At 39.6% G+C, this 23,950-nt stretch overlaps 1 protein-coding gene and 1 long non-coding RNA gene across 2 annotated transcripts; one reads left to right on the top strand and one right to left on the bottom strand.

Annotated features, from left to right (window-relative positions):
- Window positions 1-162: 162 nt before the first annotated feature.
- col10a1a (collagen, type X, alpha 1a) lies at window positions 163-4,535 on the bottom strand. The gene is made up of 3 exons (XM_032547336.1): window positions 4,419-4,535; window positions 4,016-4,139; window positions 163-2,624 (listed from the first exon to the last, which is right to left on the bottom strand). The coding sequence occupies exons 2-3, from the start codon at window positions 4,122-4,124 to the stop codon at window positions 790-792; spliced, it is 1,944 nt and encodes a 647-aa protein (XP_032403227.1). The 5' UTR covers window positions 4,125-4,139; window positions 4,419-4,535; the 3' UTR covers window positions 163-789.
- LOC116709061 (uncharacterized) lies at window positions 4,073-22,190 on the top strand. Its single transcript, XR_004336811.1, has 4 exons — window positions 4,073-4,183; window positions 10,046-10,148; window positions 20,850-20,925; window positions 21,343-22,190. It is a non-coding gene; the product is annotated as an uncharacterized LOC116709061 (long non-coding RNA).
- The last annotated feature ends 1,760 nt before the right edge of the window (window positions 22,191-23,950 follow it).

Genomic DNA, 23,950 nt, shown 5'->3' with positions numbered 1-23,950 from the left:
GAGATCTCACAGAATTGAGGTTGATTCCAGTTTTTCCAATTAGGGAGAAGCACATTATGATTAAAATGTTTTGTATATTTATCATATTAATAGGGTTTTAGTAGACATAAATAATGTTTATTAAGCGAAATGCTTCCATTAAAATGAGTCTGAGGCAAAAGATTCAGTAAGACATTATTTATTTTGGTCTCGTTTTACATGACAGAATGCATGTCAAGGGTTATAACAATGTTGCTGCTGAAACAGTTTGTGTTTAGAAACAAAAGTCAATTTGATCACCATATTTCACAATATATTCAAGTCACATTTAGTCACAAACATGTTGCACAGAGAAGAATTAATGTACTTTGATAAGATTGTTGTTCCCTTCCATGCCCAAAGGAAAAAAAAGAAAAAAAAATCAAGATTGTACAAAAACAAAGAAGACAGACATTAAGTTCAAAGACATCAGTTTAAGTCAGTATAAAAGGAGCAGTGTGTGAAAAAAACCAAAATCTTTTAGACACAACACAGTTATAACACCTCGATTTCACATGCTGTTTACATTACAAAACATCACTGGAACATTGTGTATTGCTTTCTCCCTCCTTAAATCAACTGTTTTCATAAATTAGTTTTCCTTCTTTTAAGCACCCATTTCTTGTAGTTTTCAAGTTAAGATGCTACTATTCCTCAAGAAGGTTGCACTGCCTGTCTGTTGGGTTGCGGTAAATGAACAGGGAGTTTTACTTTGAGAAATAGATTGCAAAATTAGTTGGTTGGCGTTTTGGAAACTTCTGCGCTAACGTATCACGTTGAGGCAATGAGGAATCCAGAGAAAGAGCAGTGGACATTCTCTGCAGCAAAGACACCATTGGCCTCTTCATCAGGGATCTGGACGTAGACTGTGTCGTGCTCATCGAGCAAGAGGACAGCGCTACCAGACATCTGGTCCAGGAAACCCTTGTTATACTCATCATAAGTGAACATAATTGGCTGGCCATTCTTGTACAGAGCCACCAGGGCATGAGCTCCATTGACATGGATGCTGTAGGAGAAGTAATAAATTCCAGGAACATGGCAGGTGAAGATGCCTGACTCAGGGTCATAGTGATTCTCAGCATTGTAAACAATCTGGTCAAACTTGATGGGAGTGCCAGCAGCAGGGTAGGGAGTGGCCAGAACTGCAGTGAATGCAGACACGGAGGACTTGACCATAACCTCACTCAGTCCCATGCCCTTCTCGAAGACAACCTCACCAGGAGGTCCAGGGGGACCAGGAGGGCCAGCGGGGCCGGGCTCTCCATCAGCTCCGGGCTCACCGGGTTGACCAGCGGGACCCTGAGGTCCAGAAACACCCTTTGCAGCCAAACCAGCAGGACCAGGAGGTCCAGGGAGACCTGGGTGTCCCTTAGCGCCAGTAGCACCAGAAGGTCCTTGTGGTCCAGCAGGTCCTCTTTGACCTGGAGATCCATCAGATCCAGAGGCACCTGGCTCACCAGGGCGACCAGTGTGTCCTTTGGGTCCAGCAGGCCCTGGGATACCTGGAGCACCTGGGGTACCTGGGGCACCACCATCACCTTTGTCACCTGCAGGTCCAGTGGCCCCTCTGGGTCCAGGAGGACCAGCTGCCCCTGGATAACCCTGCTTGCCTTGGAAACCCTGTGCTCCCTGATCTCCCTTGTGTCCCTTAGGTCCCTGAGGTCCAGATGGACCTGTGTCACCTTTAAGACCAGTGGGGCCAGTGGCTCCAGGGAAACCTCTTTCACCTTGAGGTCCAACTGGACCCATTGAGCCAGTGGCACCAGTAGCCCCAGTATAACCTGTTGGGCCCTGCTCTCCCTTTGGACCTGTGGCACCTGGGCTACCTGAGGCTCCTCTCTCTCCCTTCTCACCATTTGCACCTGGCTTTCCGTATCCTGGAACTCCAGGGGCACCAGGAGCTCCAGCAGGTCCCTGATGACCCTTAGGCCCAGCAGAACCAGGCAAACCGGGGGCACCATTCTCACCTGATTTACCTGGAAGACCTACACCTGGGGCACCAGTGTGTCCCTTGGGTCCCTGTGGTCCCATGGGGCCGGGAGAACCATCTCTACCTGGGCTACCTGACTTTCCTGGCTCACCATTGGTACCTGGTTTGCCTGGCCTTCCGATTCCGGGTGCACCGGTTGCTCCAGTTGAACCCATAGGTCCCTGAGGTCCGGTTTCACCTTGAGGTCCAGGAGCTCCAATCCCTCTATCACCCTTAGCCCCAGGAAGTCCAGGAACACCTGGATGTCCTTTCAAGCCAGACTCTCCTCTTGGTCCCATTGCTCCAGGAAGGCCAGAAGGTCCTGGTTTGCCAGTTGCAGACAGACCAGCAGGTCCTGGGCTTCCTGGAGAACCAGGAACTCCCCTTGGTCCCTGAAGGCCAGTGGCTCCGGTGTCTCCCCTCTCACCAGGTGCTCCAGGGATGCCGGGTTTGCCAGGTCCACCTGGAGTTCCAGGTTTGCCAGCGATGGAGCGGCCAGGTTGTCCGGGAGGTCCAGGGGGCCCTTGAGGTCCAGAATAACCTACGCCATCCTGACCTGGGGAGCCAGGTGGGCCTTGAGGTCCCTCGGGGCCAGGCTCACCTGGAGGACCAGGCTCACCTGCCACTGATACCACTGTGAGAGAGAAAGAGGGATCATCATGAGTACCAAAACCAAAACAGTCAAAAACCATTGAAATTACAAATTTTTTGTTGGGCTGTGTTGAGCCACCATCATCCATGTTCAAACAAAACAAAACAAAAAAAAATGTTTGGTTCATGTTCTCAACTGGTTCCATTCAGTGACACGATTTCTAATCTTTAATATACTACATTTGTGTTGAAATGTAATTGATTCAAATTCATTTTAAAATGGAGCTATTAGAAGAGTTCTCGATCCAATTTTCACAAAATAAAGTGCAAATAAATCCATCCAAAAGACATAATGGGCCTTGTATCTGATTGGGTCTAATTGAGATGCGCTCGTTCTATTCTTTTTCATTGTGGTCACGTGTTTGAGTGAAAACATCACTCTCTCTCTCCTCAGCTCTCTCTCTCGCTCTCGCTCTCCCTGGAATACTCTCTGGCTAATTCTGGCCCAGTTTGGATAAAGCGAAACCAGATGTCTTGAGTTTTGTGTTAAGCAGGCACACCCAGGCAAAAGCCATACCACTGGGTTACTGGGCTGTAATTGCCTGTGTCGAAACCAAAAATAATATACAAACAGCTCATTTCTGGAAATAAAAACAAGAGTGTTTACTCGCAGAAATGCAACATGGAATATTTGCAATGCCTTTTTGGAAAGACCTAAAAAAAAAAGAAAAATGTATATTTTAAGGTGGTGGACTTGTTTTGTGTTTGTTCTTTTGTGACTGTTCTGGAAAACTCATCAGATCCAGTTCTCTGTGGAGGGCTTGCAAACATACACAGGGAACTAGATTCTATCCTTGATGTAAAGAAGCAGTAATGTCGCAAAAAAAAAAAAACAACATAAAAATGTGTATATGTATAACATTACAAGTGCAGTTCTATAACTTTGCATTTTGTCAAAACATTTTATGTTTAAATGCTAAGGGGAACTTCTGTACATCAATCTATTAAAAACATAAAATTAAACAACAACCCCCCCCCAAAAAAACTGTAAAAAAGTATCAGATTCTTCAAACTGCAGAAGCAGAAAAGAGTCTGACTCGGCACTGACTGAACAGGTTTGTCATTCTGCATCTAAACAGAGACGATGAGTGGAGAGAGGCAGGTCCACTGACGCAGCCAATCAGAGCGCGGCACTGCCGCTCAGCAAAGTGGAGTTCAGTTTTTAAAAATCCTACACAGCTGTGCTCAGCATCTGCCTGTGTGCATCAGTCATGTGAAACTGTCTAATTTCTTGAAGATTCAAGGCGTCACGAACTCCGGCTGAGGTAACAATAACTTCTATATTGAAGAAATGCTGATTATCTTGCTTAATTTTTCATTTAGAAAAAAAACTGAAAAGCCAACAGCTTGTGTACAAGATTGCATTTTGCTCACCGTGGCTCTTAACATTCATGGGCACCACTTTCTTCACCACGTAGCCCTTTCCAGTGGCTGCTGCAGAGGCCACAATGAGAAGGAGGATGCTTGCCACTCGTAGGTCCATCTTGCAAGCTCAAACCTGCGGGGAAAAAGAAAAAGATTGTCAGTGCAACTGTCTCACAGGTAAATCTTTCTAGCATCACTTGCTATCATGTCCTGCAGAGATTTGTTCTAACACTGAAGCTGCAAATCGGCACACAAGAAGTCTGTTAGCAGGATCTTCTCAATATTGCCAGAGAAGCATCCTGAAGTTCTACTTGTTTCTCCATTGAGCCAAGGCCTAGAGAAAGCCTAGATCTCTGCTATTGCTTCTCCACAGAAAGAAACACTCAGAGTGGAAGAGGAAGGTCGAACATACCGGCATCCAAAGGGGAAGAAACCCAAATCTCTTCTGCACCAGAGAGCTCTTGGTGCCGCTGTATATCCTTAGGGTAGGAGCACAACTGAGGATATGCTGCCCTCCAGTACAATGATGTGGGTATTTATACCATATCTGCCCCTCACATCATTAAAAAAACTCACCAAAAAAGCACCTCCCTCCTTAGAGCTAGGGTGTAATTAGCAGACAGATCTTCCCAAAGCGGGCATGTCACGTCAGAGTGCCTCCATGTCTTGAATATCCAGACACATGATTATCACATTTTCTTCTGTCTTCCCTCTTCTTGAAATAAAATCTTGATAAAGGAAAATTGCTTTGAGGAATTCGAGGAATAGTTTGATGCCATTTAGTTCCTGTATAGTTATCGATCGGCCTGATTGCTGGTGGGCTTCGGTAGACCTTTATCCCTTAGATTGATTACTTTTCTATTTTTTCTAATTCTTGTAAGGATTACAAACTTATCGTGATTACTTATTTATTATAATGACTATTTATTTATTTTTTTTAAATTTCTTCAACTATTTAATTAGTTTTTCAATATGTTTCCTATGATCAGTCCTTCCAGCTATTACATAAATGTTTTGTCTGTTTTGTTTACTTTCCATATTCATATATTGACATATGAAATGACAGAGGCATATTTATGAGCAGTAATAGCAGTTCTTTTCTTCCTTTCCTCCTCTTCTTCTCACTCGATTTGCATTTTATTTTCTAACCCCCAAAAAGAGAAAAAATATAACCACTTTATGAAGTATTTAATTTGAAAAACTGGTTATCTATAATGTTTGTATTCAGAAAACAAAATTCATACATAACACTTTCTGAAAATGGGTCAAACAATTTCTACCAATATGAAGCTTACTGTGAGGATTTAATAATTTACATTACTTTACAAACTGTATAAATTATGGGTTTGATAACTAAGATCAATTGAAATGTATGTATGAATGAATGAATTGAAATTATTTTTTTAATAAAAAAAATTCACAACATTTGTTGTGAATTGGCGCTATAGTAATTAAAGTGAATTGAAGTCATGATTTGTTAGGGAGGAGAGTTACCTGGAGTTTTTTGAAAGAGTCAAAAATATTTAAAGAACTAATATAGGACAATATTGAAAGGGACTAACATGTTATTTAAACTTTAAAATCCACATTATTTGATCAGATTGGTCTAGTTAGGATACAGCATGGGATGAAGTACATTTTTAACATTTCTTGTTCATTTTTGCCTCTTTGGACGTTAAAGAGCCTCTATCTTAACATCTGAGTACACGCAGTGCAACCGCTCAGCCACCAGGGGGCATGTTTTCACTTGTGTACAGCAGATTTTTCACAGCCATACCCTTGTGGTCATGCATTATTTTTGGTCCTCTCAGTGCACATATATTACCCAGGGTTTGGGGTGCATTTGCTCCAGTAAATCTGGTTCCTGTCGTGATGTGATGTTGTATTTCCTCAGTCAGCCCCTGAGTTATCCTCCCTTGCCCTCCACCTTGCTTACTTTGAGATCTTCCGACTGTAATTTCACAGCTTCAGGCCCAGCCACATAGGAAATGCATACACCCAAATAATCACATGTTCTCTAACACACCAGCAGCCATAAACGATGTGTAGGGTAGTCCCGTGCCCCGTTCCCAAATCTCTCTGACCATCGTGCGGCCATTTATAGCACGTGTTCGTCTTTCGCTCCTCTAATGTGCGCACATCATGCAGGCAACATGTGTATATTTGACAAAATGATGATGAGCTGTGTGATTGAGGCCTTTGCTGGGTTTCTATACGAGGCGTCTATAGCGCACGTGACTCTGACAGGCGTCTTTCACCACAAGTTTAATTAAAGATCCTCCCAATAGGGCTCGTTTGAATCCCCCTCTCTCTTTTTTTGTGTAAATTAGACCCAAATTAACTGCAATTTTCCAAAGTGCTACCTTCTCTTGCTCTGAGTACTTAATCATGTTTGGCAAGTATTGTTTAAGTACACTCATCCTGTCAAATAAAAATAATGTAATTTGTGGTCTTCATTTGCAAATGTTCTTAGACGGGAGAGATGGCATGCAGGAAAGATGCAGACTGAGTTGAAATGCACCAATGACAAAAATGCACCTAAAACCAGATATTTATATGCATTATGTAAAAAGACACAAAACCCTTTTTATAATTTAGATAAAACTTCTGATTTAGGTCAGTTAGTATGTTTGCTAAGGGCCAGAATAATGAGAGAAATTTCATTTTCAAGGAATTTTTTTAGTAATTTATTTAATCCAGAAGCTTACATACACAAATTTACTATGCCATTTCAGAAAAAGCATAAAAAATGATGTCATGGCTTTGTGAGCAACCAATACCTCTCTACATCTGAAACATACTATTTCATTGCATAGTACCACTGAAAAATGATCTCCCTTGTGTCACTGAAGCTGCTAACAGAGTCTCAGTATTCACAATTCAATGAGTCCTGCGCCTACTTGAGCTAAAGAGCCACTTGGTGAAGAAGAAGTCATGCATAAATCCATTTCCTTTATCTGCTGTGCAGGGACACACATGGTGCCTATCTCCAGCAGTTAATGATTGAGAGGTTGGGTACACCATGAACAAGCCGACATTTCATGTGGGATAATTGCAAGACATCGGGCAGGAAATTAAAACTTGGGCAGAAGATAATATTTGACTTAGACAAATGACCCTGACAATACCACCAAATTAGTAACAAAGTTGCTTAAGGGCATCAAATTCAGTATTTTGGGGTGAAAGCCTTAATTTCAGTTCCCGAGAAAGTTTGTGGACAGAGCTAAAATGGTATATGTAAGTAGGAGGCATACAAACCCGACCCTGTTAGCCAAAAAAAGTCCTGTGATGTATTTAGAAGAGGTTCTGGAAGGATAGCCATAATGTTTAACCCAACTCTGGCAGTGTAGATGTAGTTCTATGAAATACTAATAACATGAACTCAAACTTTATAATCTGAAGAACATTGAAACTGAAAATCTAAAAACGATCTCCCTCATGATTCTGGAGTGAGCAATTGACTTGATATTAGTCAGATTTAATGTCAAGCAGCATCTTTTCACTCAGTGTATGTAAATATCTGATCTAACTGTATGTTGAATTGACTTTGCCACTTGCAGCTCAAGCTGGTGCAGCATTTTTCATATTCTCTGGCAAGTTTTGATTTTTTTAAGGCTTGGCCCCGCTTTAAAAGCTGTTAAAAATTATGTTTGTCTCATAGTTTTACTTGTTTTGGATGAATTGCTTGTTGATGCTACACTTTGCGCTCCTGCAGTTTTGTCATGATGCTTTAAATTCTATCGGTGTACTTTGCAGTGAGACTCCACCTTTTCAGTTTTACTCCTGTTAAGATGCAATGACACTGCAAAAGAGGGTGAAATTTATATTTTATATAATTATTTCTTTATATACATTGAGTGCCTTTTAGTCTCTCAAATATGTCTAAACCACTGCAAAGATCCTCTCCATTTTTGGTTCCATCCTCTGAGAGCAATAACTCTAAAAAAAAAAAAAAAAAACTTGAGCATCTTCAAACAAATATGTGGAGGACCTGAATTAGAAAACATTTATTTTCTGAACACACCAGTGCTCCTCTATGTGAAAAACTTCATTATTGTCCTGACCTGAAATCCACAAAAGAGCATTAAAAAGTCGTCTCTAATGTGGTCGTGTCATCCCGACAGGATATTAATGTGGTTTGCTGCCGTCTTTGTAGAAACCATTAGGAATTAGCTTAAAAAAACTGAGCAAGCTGCCGTCGCTTCACTCCCTATATTATCATTAGTGCCTCCCCGTAAAACACTTGCTTTCAGTTTCATGCCGTTGAGTTAACATATGGCATAAAATGGTTTTACTGAATTTAGGAAAGCCAGTTAACAGCCAATTAAGAACACACCCAAAGTCAGTGAGTGCAACCAAATGCTTGGGAGCCTCCTGTTTTCACACAGTCATTTCACATGTGGGTTATGCAACAGTCCTCATCAGTGTAATGAACACTGCCTTGCAAATATATTCACAGCCCTGGCACTTTTTAAAATTTTTTTTTTTTACATTTTGTGAGGTTACAACCACAAACTTCAATGTAGTTCTTGGGATTTTACATTTAAGCCAACACAAAGTTGCGCATTGCTGTGAGGTGGAAAAGGATCCATGGCTTTCAAAGTTTTAATAGATAAAACCTGGAAACTGTGGCGTACATCCACATCTGTTGCAATCTCATTTGCAAAAGGATTCAACGTTACTCTCAGTATGAATGCAGATGTTCTACGAGGGCCTCAGAGGTTTGGTAGTGAACATTCGTGAACAAACAACACCCTTAAGATAAAAATCACAGCCGAGAGGTTAGGAAGAAAGTTGTGGAGAAATTTAAAGCAGGATGAGGTTATAGAACAATATCCCAAAGCTTAACCATCACACTTTTTAATTCACCATCTGAAAACAACAACTTGTTGGTGAGTGCTGGATTATTGCTCCAGCAAGGACACCAATAACCAAATAAGCAGCCGAGAGGCCCATGCTAACTCTGGAGGAACTGCAGAGAAAACTTTTAACACATTCCACACATCTGACCTTTACAGAATGTGGCAGGAAGCGAGTCGTTGCAGGGCCATTTCCAGTCTACCATAAGTCCAACGAGGGAAGCAGCAAACATGGGATATAAGTGGCTCTGGCCAGATGAGGCCAAATTTGGACACTTTGGCTGTCATGCAAAATGCCACCAGTGGTGGAAAACTAACACTGCACGGGACCCTGAACACGCCACCATTACAGCGAGACATGGCAACGGAAGGATCATGCCTTGTGGATTGTTTTCATCAACACAAAGAGGGAAACTGGTTAAAAAAATGAGAAGACGAATTCAGAAAAAAATAAATGATTAACTTTAGTTTGGCGTCTGTGTTCTCCCTCTACAAGAACAATGATCCTAAACATAGAGCCAGAGCTACAAAATAACGGATTAGATCAAAGCATATCCATGAGTTAGAATGGCCTAGTCAAAGTCCAGAACTACATCTTATGATTCTGTGGCAAAACCTGAAAACAGACCTTCATAGACACTCTTAATTCAATCCAATAGAGCTTGACGTGAATGAATAAGCAACTATTTCTGTCTCTAGATGGACAAAACCTGGTGAAGAAATTTAAACTGAATATAAATCCACAGTACAGTTATTATATTCTATATATAAAAGCAAACAAACAAACAAACAAACAAAAAGACATGTAGTTTGTTTTGCTTATCAAATTAAGTGTAATACACTAAAGTTCAGGCTGTAATGAGATAAGAAAGTGAAAAAGGTCAAGGATGGATACTGTACTGTTTTTACACTGGATGAGTGAAATACAGGAAGTGAAACATAAAAAAACAAATATGGGAGACCATGACAGGGCAAAACTTTCTGTCTTTGTCCTTTTCGTCTCTCAGGCCTTTTCCGAGCCAAACAACGACCTGTGGATTTCTCAAAGTTCCCCAGAGAGCACTTCTGGACGGCGTTACTGGAAATGGTCGCCATGTTTGTGCTTACACTCTGAGATGATAACAGTGTTTGGAAGGAAGGTTTTTGCATTTTGTCTGTTTTTGTTCTCTCCGCTGCCCAGGAATTGATGTTTCTGGTTTCTCCGCCATACTGACCGAGGCTCAACCCACACCCAAAGAGAAGAGCATAATTGGCGGTTGATGTAAAGAGACCCAGCAAAGCACGTGAGTTTTAGCAACATCTAAAGATACACCATCACTGCATGGATACAAATTTAATGTTTCAATAAACTCCTGGAACCACTAAGAGCTACTTTAAACTTTATGAATGGTAGACTTGACGGGGGCCCTTCTGAGTGATCGGTGGGGAAATTACAGGGTCTTGAAAACAAACATAGACCTAAATGGAGGCGGAAGTGTAAAAGTAACTAGAAATCAAGGATGTTGTCTGGGAGGTCACCAGTTTGAAACCCAGATTGACAAGGAAATGAGGGGAAGGACAAATTCAGTTTGCAGCTCCTTAGTCGCTCACAGGTATAGATATCATGCGGATCTAAAATTATACGTTATATAGATATACAATTACCAGATTAGTATTAAATTTGCTATGTTATTAAAAATAATTAGCTGGAAATTGTGGGAAATCGGCGCTCGCCGTACACTTGAGATACTATCATAAGTCTGCCGGCGGAAACTGCAGCTCCACACGCTTTTAGAAGAATCAGCACCTACTGATTTCCAGCCAACCTAGACAAGTGGCACTTTCTCCCCCACCCGCTTCTGTTGGATTGTTTCTGTTTCCATAGAGCACTGTGCATTTATTTAAGGAAACATCTGACTCAGCTTTTGGTTAGAGGCACTGTTCTCAAAGCTGCTTTGGAGAAAATCAGACTTTAAGATCTGCAGCGGTCAGAAACTAATAAAATTAGTCGCCAGACCTTATTACAGTGCCCTTAAAAGCCACACGGACACGCACATGTAATAAAAAGGTGAAAAAGTCAGATGTGTATAAATAGACTACTCCTCCTTTCATGCCGACTTATCATGCAAGATTTTTAAAGACCTTATTTTTTGGCTCACCTGCAGTTGTTTAAAGTAAGAGTGATTAAATAGGAAAACTGTCAAGCTTTACCCAAACATGTCAGTGTTCGGTCACTGTAGGAAAACGTAAAACTGACAAAAAAAACAAGACCCCTCAGTATTTTATTGTTGGGAGATTTCTATTTTCAAGAATAAAATAAAATAGTCCCACAAAGCCAGAGAAAATGTATCTTTTCCTCTAAAATAAAAATATGCAAATAAAAAAATATATAGTATGAGATATGGAAACACAATGGACAGAGGCTGGTTTAAGTGCCTTACAAAAGTATTCACACTCCTTAATTGATTTCACAGTTTGTCCTGTTACATGCACAAACTTCAATGTGTTTCATTAAGGTTTTACGTTATTGTCCAACACAAGGTAGCATGGAAATGACGTCTTTGTTTTCTGCTCAATACTTTGTGGAACCAACTTCCACTCCAGCTACAGTGGCAGATCTTTTGAGGTACGTCTCTATCAGCTTTGAGCATTTTGACGGAGTTTTGCAAATTGTTCTTTGCCATAAATCTCTGTTCAGCCAGTTTGAATAGAGAGCATCTGGGAATATAAATATATGTCTTGCCACAGATTCTCAGTTATATTTAGGCCTGAAATTTAATTGGACTTTTCAAGCACATACTTGTAATTAATTGTAACTCTGGTTGTATGTCTAGGGTAATTTTCCTGCTGGAAACAAATACTCCACCCTTGTCCGTAGTCTTTTTCGGCCTCCGACTGGATAAAAACTCTCATCAGACCAGAACACTTTCTGTACACTTTTGCTGTCTCTGCTATATAGCATGTGACAAACTGCAAGTATGACTTCTTAGGTCTTTAATTCAACAATTGCTCTATTCTTGCCAGTCATTCATTAAGGCCAGATTGTTGTTGTTCCATCAGTTCTCCCACCTGAGCTGTGGATCTCTGCAGACTCTCCAAAGTTTCCATTAAAATCATGGCTGCCTCTTTTATTAGTGCTGTTGTTGCCCTGCCTGTCAATTTCAGACGACCATGTCTTTTTGGGTTTGCAGTTGTGTCGAGATCTTTCTGTTTTCAGACGACTGATTAAAGAGTTGAATAGTTTTTTCAGTGATTCATCAGAAAGTTTGCCGTTAATTCGGACTGGAGATGCTGACGGGGTGGGATGATGTGGAACGAATAATGACGGTTTCTGTGCCTCAAATGCAAATTGACAACCTAGAAACACTGTTTCCACAACATGATCCCACCTAAGTCACTTGTGAGCACAGCCAGCTCTGAACCATAATGACCTGTGGAGAGCCAAGACAAGTCTCGCTTGTGTGCACTATATTTGGTGCAAGCCATGTCTGTCTCAAAATAAGTGCAGGAGGCAAACTGTTAGTTAAGGCCCACACACTTCACATATCTTAGAGTGTGACTTTTGTATATAAAGACACGGCTAGAGGAAGTCAGATGGAGTTTAATGCACAGTCTGTCCGAGACATTGTTGGGACTGAGGCTAGGTCCGGTGTGGAGGTTTATTTTGCTGGCTGATGAACGTTGTGTGGGTAGATGCTCCAACTGCAGGTTGAAACAGTAGGACCAACTGTGCTTGAATGAGAATCCTCCTACTTTAAATAATATACTTAAACAATATCATCCTGTCCACTTTGTACCACTAAAAATATAGAAGCAGTAATGTCTGCAAGATACTTTCGTTCATTCTGAGTGCTGCTCATGTCCTCTTCCTTTTGGATCCATCTTTTTATAAAAGGATGCACCTTGTTTAGTTGGGGCTCATGTGTCAGGTACGCGGAGAGTCTTCAGGCTGACACAAAAATTTTATTGAATAAATTGCAATAAATGTTACAATACATACAGTTCTGATCAAAAGATCACATGCCGTCTTTATGGTAATACATGTCATGCTGCCTGAGAGCTTTTAGTGATAAAAAACAAAACATAATTCTCATGTAAAAAATCTTGTGTGATCATGAATTTGTAATGGGTGATAAATTATTCGTGACATTCCAAGTCATCACAGTTGATCACATACAAACTAACCATAGGGCATCCCAATTCCACATTTACCTTATGTGTTATGTGATTTCACAACAACTTTCTGTTCTGTAAGGGCTACAATGACAATCACTTCAACAATTTTTAAAAACGAATTTGAAAATATTGTGGATCTTCTTCAACCCACAGGGACAAAAGATACCTGCAGGTTTAAATCTGCGTCCCTGCTCCACTAATATCTGACTATAAGGCACTCGGCTCATTGGAGAATTTGTTGCCATATCAGACTAATGATTTATAACACACATCAAAATTAGGTCTGGAATAGAAAGAATAAAAAAACACGCATGTAGATGAAAGGTAAACTGTATTTTGTGAATTAGGACATACAAAACGACATTTTCTGCAGTACAAATAAATTTTTTTCCCACTGTATGACATTTTAAAAGCATGTCAGGCTTTTGTTTATCTGTCTTTCTGTTTGTAGATGCGCAGACATCTGTACCCAGGTTATTAAGGGAGGGGACATTGTGAGATAGGATGTTTTTATAAATGTCCAAGGAATCTTGTTTGTCGTTCTTCTAACTCCCATAGCAACCTGTCACAGCACTGGCAACCATTTTATTTAATTTTTTTTCCTGACATCTGACTAATGGGATCTACCTCTATAAAGGGCTCAGAAATACCCTCAACACTAGAGAAAGAAAATTACTGATCCGGGTTCAAAGCAAGGAAATCAAATATTTAAGGAGCTGCAATTATTGGAAACAGTTAATTGGTAAAAGATTCAAAAGTACCCAGATATTCATGACCACAATGAAAGTGTTTAATTCTTAATCAATATTTAGACTGCTAACAGACCCTGAATTCAAATAGACTGAAGCAGATGCATGTTAAAACCCAGGTCTTTTCCCATCTTTTTACTCTGGATGTGCTTGGTTAGTGCTTTTCTGTTTGTTCAGATTTTGCATGTGCAACCAGGAAAAAACAGAAACTGCTTCATCAAAGTTCATCTGCTATAACCAGGAAACAAAATATGAAGTCTTTTAAGTTTGACATCTAAGTTATTTAGGCAGTAGACTACATATGTGGAGCTTAAATCTAAAGTTATGACAGAAACCAACATCTGCTGTTTCAGAAGGTTCATTTATACAGCACTTGTTTTGGAGTTTGTTACTAGTAAAATACAGATGCAAGCTCATCTAAGAATAAATCAAAAGGAAGAAAAACAAACTGGAGCTTCGTTCCACATAGTTTGCACGTTGGTAGCTGGCTTCCCTTCATGTTTGCTCAAGGCCTTTACATGGCCAGACTTCATACTTCTAGGATATTTTAAGGAGAATTGCCGACGTTAGATATTGAGTCCAAACACATTTGTGTTTGGGGAATTTATTCAGAGCCTCGTGCGGCATGTAATTGTGGAAATGGAAAGCTATCGCACACTGCATGGATTTAGGGTATTTCTTCCAATCAGTGCACCTTCTGATTGCCCACCGAAATGCGAGCCGTCGAACATTAAGCCTGCCTGGCCACAGGTCTGGGACTCCACCTGACATTCAGATAAAACAAATCTGAAATGCAACACACCTCCAGCACTAAATTTAACTGATGCTTTTAACAAGCATTTATTCAGAAAGGTTTTGGAAACAATAACTGAACTGTGTTTGTAATTCTGAACAATGCAATGAAATTACATGTAATTTAAACTTTGTTGAGCTTCAGAAGGCTATGCTTTAACTTATCTCTAAAGGAGCTTTTAGATCTGCATTTATGTTAAATGAAGTGTTCAAAACTTTGGTTTACAGCAGCCAAGAGTTCAGGATGTGGGAACCTTTGGAAATTTTTCACCTGTAACAACTTCATGTTCTTGTTCCCAAAATACAAGGATTTATTTTGTTAAGTCACCAAGACAACAGAATGAAAAAAAAAAACAGGAAGGAGAATAAGTATTAAACATCTGAAGGATTCTCTACATAAGTTTATTTCTAATGAGATGGAATTAACACCATGTTATTTCCAACCCCAGTATTCAGCATTAACGAATAAATCAACATTTAAAGTTCGTACACCACTATTTTTATGTTTTTGTGATGTAAAAAATGACAACAAGCATAAATCATGGGGTTTATGTTTGGACTAATCAGATCATAACACATTTTCTTACAAGGTTTGGGAGATTTATTCTGGCCTGGATGTTTTGAGTGGAAGAAAATGGTTGTATTTTGCAGCCCTACTCCCCTACCCAGACATATGGAAAATACTACAGACTGTTGTCACAGCAACTGGCATGACCAATTTCCACTTTTCCTTTTCAATAAATTTCCAGTTTCCTGATATATCTCTAGATAATTCTGATTACTTTCCCTACACCACGGTAGTCATATCCTGGGGAATCTTTTGTACCCCTCTTCTGACTGATACCTTTGCACAATGAAAACATTTTGATCCATCCAACCTCTTAGCAAGACACACCTAAGCGAAGTAAAGAAGTTAATGTGGCTCTGCACACTTAAAGCTGCCAACATATCACATTTTATGTGCTAATTTTCCAAACAGATTTGTTTGATTTCACAAATAAACAGGAAAAGATACAGTACATGTCACTAGAAAAACAGAAAATATTTCAAACTACTGTTCTTTTTATAAAATTATTTTAAAAAAAATGCATAATGGTACCTGAGACCTACGGTGAGTCTTTAAAAGAAGGTAGGCTATGTGTAATAAAGTAAAACACACACCAAGAAAAGCTTAGAAAAGATACATAAAGCCAAGAAACCAGGTGTAATTGTTCAATATTGAGAAAGTAATCTTGCCCCCATTGGTTCAAAAGATTATTGGCTGATTTGGTCCTAATTTATGACTTGTCAAAAGGCTGGTCATTATCAGTACATAATGCTGTTAAGCATAGAGATAGTTTTGGTTACATAAACATTTCTTAAGCTCTGAAAGAGCTGGAAACATAATGCGACCGCTATGGTCTCTAGGAGTGCTCCCTTCACCTCACTACACTGTTGAGAAACATAAAGTTTAAGCTTGCTTAAAATTTGCTCCAAAACATTTGGTCAAACCAATGAAAATCTGGAAGAATACAACTTGGTCATATTGGATCAAACTTTACAGTTTTGATTGTTTCTGCATATAGCGTGGAGGAAAAATGTCACTACACTTCACCACTAAAGCACCATTCCAACAGCGAAGTTCTGAGGTTGGAACATCATGGTTTGGAGCTGCAACACTGCCAGACTTTACATAAGTTAAGGAAGGAGAAATAAAATATGGCATTCCTGAAAATGAAACAAAAGGGGGACATAACGGGGAAACGAGACAACAACCAGGTCAAAAACAAAACGAATGAAAGTCTCAGTTTGTTTCAGAGTTTGCAAAACTGTGGCAAAGAGAGTCAAGTAGAACTTCAGGATCCCAGATATTCAGGATGTAAAGAATATTTGTGTGGAAGAATGTCTAAAAATTACACCAGAATTGCCCTTGTCACTTTTTTCAAGACACAGGAGATGTCCTTTAGCTCTAATTACCCCCAAAAAGCTTTAAATAAAACAATAAATTTGTATATATGTTTAATTCTTACCTCAAGTGTCATTTTATACTAAGATAAATAACTTAATTTACAAATTAATTAATTCTGATTTATCTGTATGTGTGGGTTTGTTACGTAGTTACTTGGTGTAGATTTCTTGTTTATAGGCTTACTACAAATCTATTTGTACAGAAGAACGTTCATAGACAAATAATGTGTCCAATACTAATTTTCTTTCCCCCCCTCTTTATATTTCTAAGCACAAAACTCCAGGGTTTTCTGTGGAGTTTAGGTATTCATTCGTCTATAAAACTGGCAAGGCCTTGATTTCCCTCAGAACAATGAATCTTCGAGGTGGTCTGCCCCTGTTGCTAAGCAGAACAAAGAGTTTGTTTTTTTTGATGAGCTGACAGTTTTTGCTGAGGAAAGCCTGTTTTTACAGGGGGAGCTCGTCCAAACCCTAGCACGGCCGAATGGTCTCAAACACAGAAAGAAAATGAATCATTGTACTCTGTAATTTCGGCACACTGCAGCTGTCTTTGCTGACCACGGCTGCAAACCTGTTAACTGGCCTGATCCACATGTAAAACGCTCCCTTCCTCTTAACGGAATAATTATAATACTCTTCCCAGAGCTCCCTCCTCCATTTGCCGCATGTATAGATTTAACTGCAACGACAGCAAACAGGAATATGTTTGAGGACAGGCCTGATGCATATTTTTGGTCACTGACCTTGTTTCCCGTCAGTGAGTCTCTGTTAATCTCTTCTGTAACTCCAGTTGTAAGTCTCCACTTTTCCTCCTGGCTGCAGGAGCTACTGTAAATACCATTTTCAAAGGTTATGAGCATTTGAGACGCAACTAAAACCTTTAAGTACATGCCTGCCTCTGTAGCTTGAAGCTACAGCTGGACATTTGAGTCTGTATGACTCAAGGTGGACTGCTGACTTGGATGAATGGCACATACAAGACTTTAAAGACTTTCCAACTGGCTTTTCCAGCTATTTGGAGATCCATATTTCAAACAAATTCTCCAAATATGGACATTTGAGGTTATGTGGTAGAGGAAGAGAGAATTACAGCCCTAATACCGGTGCCCTTTTTGCTGCTGCTCTGTTTACGTTGGTCTAGTCACTTTCTGGTTAGATTGCAGCAGCACGCGGATGGAGCTGTGGTTCTAAATCCCATCATATCCGAGGCAGACAGGTGAACAGTGTCTGGAAAATCCTGCATGGGGATTTAAATGGCTCTGTAAAAAGGAACAAGACATTTGATCAAACATGTTTTCTCAAAAATAGAAACCCTCTTTCCAAGGAGACTTTGCTTCTGTCTGCGTCTAATTTGGTGCGCCGATCCAGCTACTGCTGAGCAATGCATGGTTGTATGTGGACTCAAAGCTGTTTGTTATGCTCTCTGTGCACAATAATGATTTAAATGATAAGTTTACTAGACATAAATTTCATTCTTTTAGCGTTTTTATTATTTTAATTACTAACCATCGCTTGACAGAAATGGGATTTCTTCTTTTTTCAGCGTGGAATGAAATTTAACAACTCAACTTTATTTAAAAAACTCAATTTGGGTAGACAAATTGGAATTTATTTTGGATTTTGTGTAAAACACGCAATGTCAAAATTATGAATGCAGGCTCAAATATATACCTTTATTCCTAGTACTACTTATCAAGTGTCCCTTTAACAAATTGTAGAGAAACTATACAAGTTTTTTATCCATTAACAAGCATCTAGCTTAACTCTGGCTGGATGTTTTTCCACATTTTTGACAGAAATGATATAGTTAGCTTAAATTGATAAGTTTCCTGCCAAAAATCCTGCTTTAAAGCACCGTCCATAAATTGTAGGACTGAGTACTGTAGGAGTAATTGTAGTCATAGTAGGACTGAGGTTCAGGAATGCCAGAAGCTAAAATGTAAGCTTTTCAAGCTGTTGGAACATCCTGTTGTTTGCCAGTATAAATCATCCTGCAAGAATTTGGAGGAAGTCTTTCATCTTGATTATTTCACCACTTTTTGAAATGCATCCAAACATTGGTCTCAGTTGTTTGCAGCTGATGCTACCACCGTGTTTGATAGCTGGTACGCTGGTCTTTGATTTTGTAACGCTAGTGTTCTGATGATTGAGAGTTAGTGGTGTCTGGGTTGTTCTTAGACATCTTAACCAATGCTCCTTCATCTAAGGGCAACAGCTTTGGGTCAGCTGGTTGATACTTGGATACAGTCCATACCCACAAATCAGTCATCTAAAAACACACAAAACGGACTGGTTTTATGTTTCTGAATGGCTCTGACTTCAGCTTTGTTGAAAATTTATGGAAACCCTACTCTGACAAGCAAAAAGCATTCAGAAATGAAACATAAGAAAATCCTGCTGTGCCCAGATCCACTGTGTTGCAGTCAATCTACCAACCAGCTTGACTCAGACAGAGAAACGGCTTTCTTTTTTTTTTACATGTCCTCTCATGAATCAGTGTTCTTTTAAAGCTGAACATATGCAGAAGGCGTATGTGCAGAACACCTGTGCAGAGCTACAAGCCACTTTAAAATGCAACATTAAATCAAAAGTGTGGAGTCCCAGTTATCACTGCTGTCTGCTATTTAAGGAAAGGTAGGCGTTCTAATTTAGCTATGGTGATGATAGAGGAATAGAGAAGGAGTAAACATCTATTTCTCAAATATCAGTTTAGGCTTTTCCTAAAATTCGCCACAACAAAATTCCTGACAACCTTGAGCATTTTCTGATAGTTTTGTTGCTGTGTAATTTATCCATGCATTGACCTTACCCAATTGTCCTTAATTAATTTAAAATAATCAAACTAAATCTCCAGTAAGATCTTATTATGTTATTTTATGTTCTAAAACATTATAAAATCAAGCTATTTCATATATGAATCCTTATTCTTGGTGTACGTTTACACACCTACCTGCTCATACGCTGCAACACAGGAAAGGATAAGGAAAATTGAGCATTTTTAAAAAATCAACCAACTGTTGCAGCAGTGCTACACATTTTTTTCTTTCCATCACTATAAGATCTTTATCATAAAGCAGTTCCACGTCAGGGCACTTATTTTAATCTCTTCACTTTCACTTTGTAGTTTTAGTGTGAAGTACCCTTAGTTTCATCCACCATTTACGTCACAGACTGGCAGTTTAGTTCATAGAAATTAAGCTAATTATATTCCATGCCTGCACAAATGCAGGCTCTGGAAGTTATACTTTCATCCACTATTATCTATGTAAGTTTCACGACTGTGAAACACCCTCTCCAAATTAAAGGTCGGAAATGTGCCAAAGCCTGACATTATAAACCGGGGAGGGACTTTTTAAAGTGTTAAAAAGCCAGGTCTCACCAGACTGTGCCAGACTATACAGAGAGCGTAGAGAATGAGCTCAGAAATGTTATGCTTACAGTTCAAAGAAGCACAGGAGCAATAAAATGTTCGTGTTTATAATTTCCCCGGGGGTAGAAAAAATTAAAGTTTTTTGCACTCATTCAAAGTTTCATAAAGCCATTTTTAAATCAGACCTTATCCGCAAGACAATTTTGTTGTTTCAATCTTGTGACAATCTTGTTTCATCTAAAAGAAACACAAATTATTTTACTCTACTCTTATGTTTAAAAATCGACTGCATATTTTCAAAAAAAAAAAAATCAGGGTCATTCCTCTAAATTTGGTAAATGCATTTAAAACAGTCTTTTATTTATATATGTGTGCTCTTTGCTCTGTCATTTACAACATTTTTGCTGTGCAATATTTGCTGTCACTAAACACAGCGTTCAGATGTACTTCCCCAGGAGTTTATGGGCTTTGAGGGAAATGCGTTTTCTGGCTCATGTAACAGCAGCTGTTGCTATGGTCTTGTTGCTTTGTTCACCAATGTGTTTAGCGCTGCACAAGGTTATGTTATAGAGCTCAAAGTGGTTTCCAGTGTTTAGACAATGAGAAGCAACGCAGCTTTATTTAGGATGCTCTGATCCACGCCACCGCAGTGATGATTACTCTCTGATTTAAGGCTATATCTGGACCCACAGGGTTGGAACACATGCTGAAAGCTTAGTGAAAACATCCATCAGCAAATGATCCATCACAGATAAAGTTAGCATCACAGCACCAGACCAGACTAGGGAGCGGTGGAGGAAAGAAATTCAGGTCTTATACTTAAGTACCAAATTACCTCTGCAGCTGTAAAAACATCTCATTAAATTAATCAAATGTTTCACTATCAAATCAACTTAAGTGAAAGTAGGAAGCTCATGTCTGCGTTTAACTGCACTTAAAAGTGCTTTTTTTTCTTTTATTTTTATTTTCAGAAAATTTCAGTAAGGGGACCACGGTGTGTGCTCCAACTACAGAGGGATCAGCTATGAACCTCACCGCACATCACTGGTTAGCACACAGTAATACATGTCAAATAAATATTTTTCACACAGTTAAAGTTAAACTCCACAAATGTGGCTCTTTGTCTCTTCAAAACCTTAAGGGAGTCAATCTCTGGGGCAGCCAAGGTATTGAAGTTGATTCATTTTGGTGATTTCAGGATCGGGTCCAGCCTTAAGAAGAGTAATTAAGTATTATGGAGTTTTGTTCACAAATGAGGGGAAAAAAATGGAGTGGGAATTAATAGGTGGCTTCTGCAGTCATGTGGGTTCTGTACTGGTCTGTTGTGATGAAGAGAGAGCTGAGTCAAAAGGTGAAGCTCTCAGTTTTACTGGTTGAACCCTCGTCTATGGTCACGAGCTCTGGAAAGCAAACAAAAGAACAAGATCATGGATAAAATGCAATAAATATTTTTTTTTTCTGCAGGGTTTCTGGGCCCGTCCCATCAGAAGGAGACCCAGAAGAAGAACCAGGACACATTGGAGGGGCTCTGCTTCCCGACTGGCCTTGGAACGCCTTAGGATTCCCCTGCAAGTGCTGGCCTAGAGAGGGAAGTCTGGGATTCTCTGCTTATGCTGCTGCTCCTAAGGGGAAGATAATAAATAAATGCATGACTGGCTCATTGGATGAATGGATAATTGTGCCTGTCTGACAATCAACATCCTAATAAAATAGGTCAGCATTAAATTACAGTTAAATTGAGTTTAAAACTCAGCAGGATACTAAATACTTTCTGACATCATTTTTAGTAAGAAGACTTTTCAATTTGGACATTTTGTAGAAAATTGTGGAAGTTTTAGTGACATAGAATAACATTTAAAAATGAATGGGTGGCTAACAGGCTTCTGCAGCTGCTGAAGGCATGCAAAGGAGGTAATGCAATCATTTGAATCAGCTGTGACATTCAGCATTGAATGCTCAAGGTTTAACTCAAGGTTGGACATTGGACCCTGAGGACCAGGGTTGGGGTTCCCTGCCTTAGAGTATAGCAAATTTGTCCTTGGCAGCTGAGAGCTGTCATAAAAATAGAAGTTGCACAAATAAATACCTAAAGTTTCATGTTTTTTTCCCCATGTGCGTATTGAGAGAGCATTTTGCACCCTTTGAAAATTGCCTTCTAGCTGCTTAAATCCTCTTAAGTATACACATGTGTTGGAGTGTCAGACCACAAAGTGCAGGGCAAGCTGCTTTATGTTGTGAAGCTTCATGTTGGGTAAAAACTTTTCCAATTCTTCTGTGTTCCCTCAGTAATTAAAGTTTACAAATCCTTAAAATATCTTTCTTTTATTGCTTTTATTCTGCAATGTCAGAAATCCTATGCCTCGGCACAATGTACCTCTAATTTGTCTGTGCTCTGATTGGAGCTTTGATTGCTACATCTAAGTTTATGATCACAAGAGCGGCAGCATGAATGAGGTCTTTTCAGGTTAGTGCTGGATTAAATGCCTCCATAAGCCTTTATTGTGTGGGTTACAGTAGGTTCAGAGCTTGATGGCTGTCACATGGTGTCTCAGACTCCATCCTTGGTGGGCGTTGGGACATTTTTAGCTCCTTGGCCTATCTGTTGTGGTGAAGGGTGTGTTCATCTGTGGGGTGGATTGGCGCTAAATGTCTAATTATGCATCTTCTTAGTTTACCCACTTTCCCAGGCTACAGTAACAGTAACCTAATGCAGTACATGCTCTGTAATCAGTCAAGTCAAACACCACATGAGGCAAAGAGTTTCGCTGATAATGCTCCCAAGTGGTGGTGGATGCTCGCTCCCTTACGCTGCCAGGGCTTTAATTATGTTGATTTCACATTCAAGGAAAATGTTATGGTAGAGAAATATTTTTAACTAAACCGTACAAACACCTGATTTAATCAAAAAAGACATCGATGACACACAGATTCTTTTTCTCAAGTCTTTCTATCATCCAGAATTGCTTTCAAAAGATTTCCTAGACTATTTTCCAACATAGTCTCAAACTGTAAAGTGCAGAAAACCACCTATTTATTTAACATGTATTCAGTTGGGAAAACATTGCTATGTTAACACTGGTGAATGTTCTGACCACTTTATTAGGTACACTTCACCTAATAAAGAAAAGTGGTTTTCGAAGCATCCCTTCGAAAACCACCTTAATTCTTCATTGCACAGAAACTAAATTGATATGACATCATGAAGTTGCTGCAGGTTTGTTGGCTGCAACTGGACTCTTACCACTGTATCCCACAGGTGATCTGCACTGTGAACTCATTGTCATCGTTAAGAAAACATTTTCAGACCAATTGTGTGCTATGGAGAATTATCCTGCCGGAAGCAGCCATCAAGAGATAGTTACACTGTGGGGAGAAAAAGGAATATAGTCAGTTAGAATGCCCAGGTAAGCTGTGGCATATAAATAATGCCTTAGTTGGTACAAGTGGGCGCAAAATATACAAGTATCTCCCACACTATTATACCATCACCTTCCAGAACCATTAATTTGAGGCACGACGTGCCTTAATGCTATTTAAGAGCCTATAATCAGATTGTTGCAGCTGAAATGGAAACTCGTCGGACTGCACGATGTTTTTTCCAATCTGGTAAAGTACAATTTCGGCGAGAATGTGAGAACCGCAGTTTCATGGTTTTAGCTGAACGGAGTGAAACCCATTGTGGTCTTCATTTTGTGGAGCTAATTTCTTCAAGGTCTAAAATGTTGGGGTTTTCAGAGAAGGCATTCCCTCCACCTTTGTTGTAACGTTATTTAAACGACTGTTACCTCTGTGTAAACTGGAAACCAATTTGTCCATTCTTTTTATGATCCTTACCATCAGCAGAGAATGCTCACTGGAAATGTTCTCTCTTTGGAACTATTCTTTAAAAATCCAAGAGAAAATTATGTTTTGTAATTTGATTAGATCAGGGGTCTGCAACCCGCTGCACTTTAACCTCCTTGTCATGGCTCCTTCTGGCTTTGACAAAAAAAACAAAAACAAAATTAAAACATGAAAATAAAAACATGAAAATGAATGACGGTTATTTCTTAGTTACACTTCTATTTATCTT

Source organism: Xiphophorus hellerii, chromosome 19, assembly GCF_003331165.1.
Source record: "Xiphophorus hellerii strain 12219 chromosome 19, Xiphophorus_hellerii-4.1, whole genome shotgun sequence".
NCBI lineage: Eukaryota > Metazoa > Chordata > Actinopteri > Cyprinodontiformes > Poeciliidae > Xiphophorus > Xiphophorus hellerii.
Note: the sequence above shows the minus strand (reverse complement) of the source record. Positions and strands in the feature narration are given on the sequence as shown.

Excerpts from the sequence above, each read along its gene's own strand:
- col10a1a (XM_032547336.1), bottom strand. The coding sequence starts at position 4,124 with ATGGACCTACGAGTGGCAAGCATCCTCCTTCTCATTGTGGCCTCTGCA. Across the intron at positions 2,625-4,015 it reads CATGAATGTTAAGAGCCACG|TGGTATCAGTGGCAGGTGAG; the intron begins GTGAGCAAAATG and ends TCTCTCTCACAG.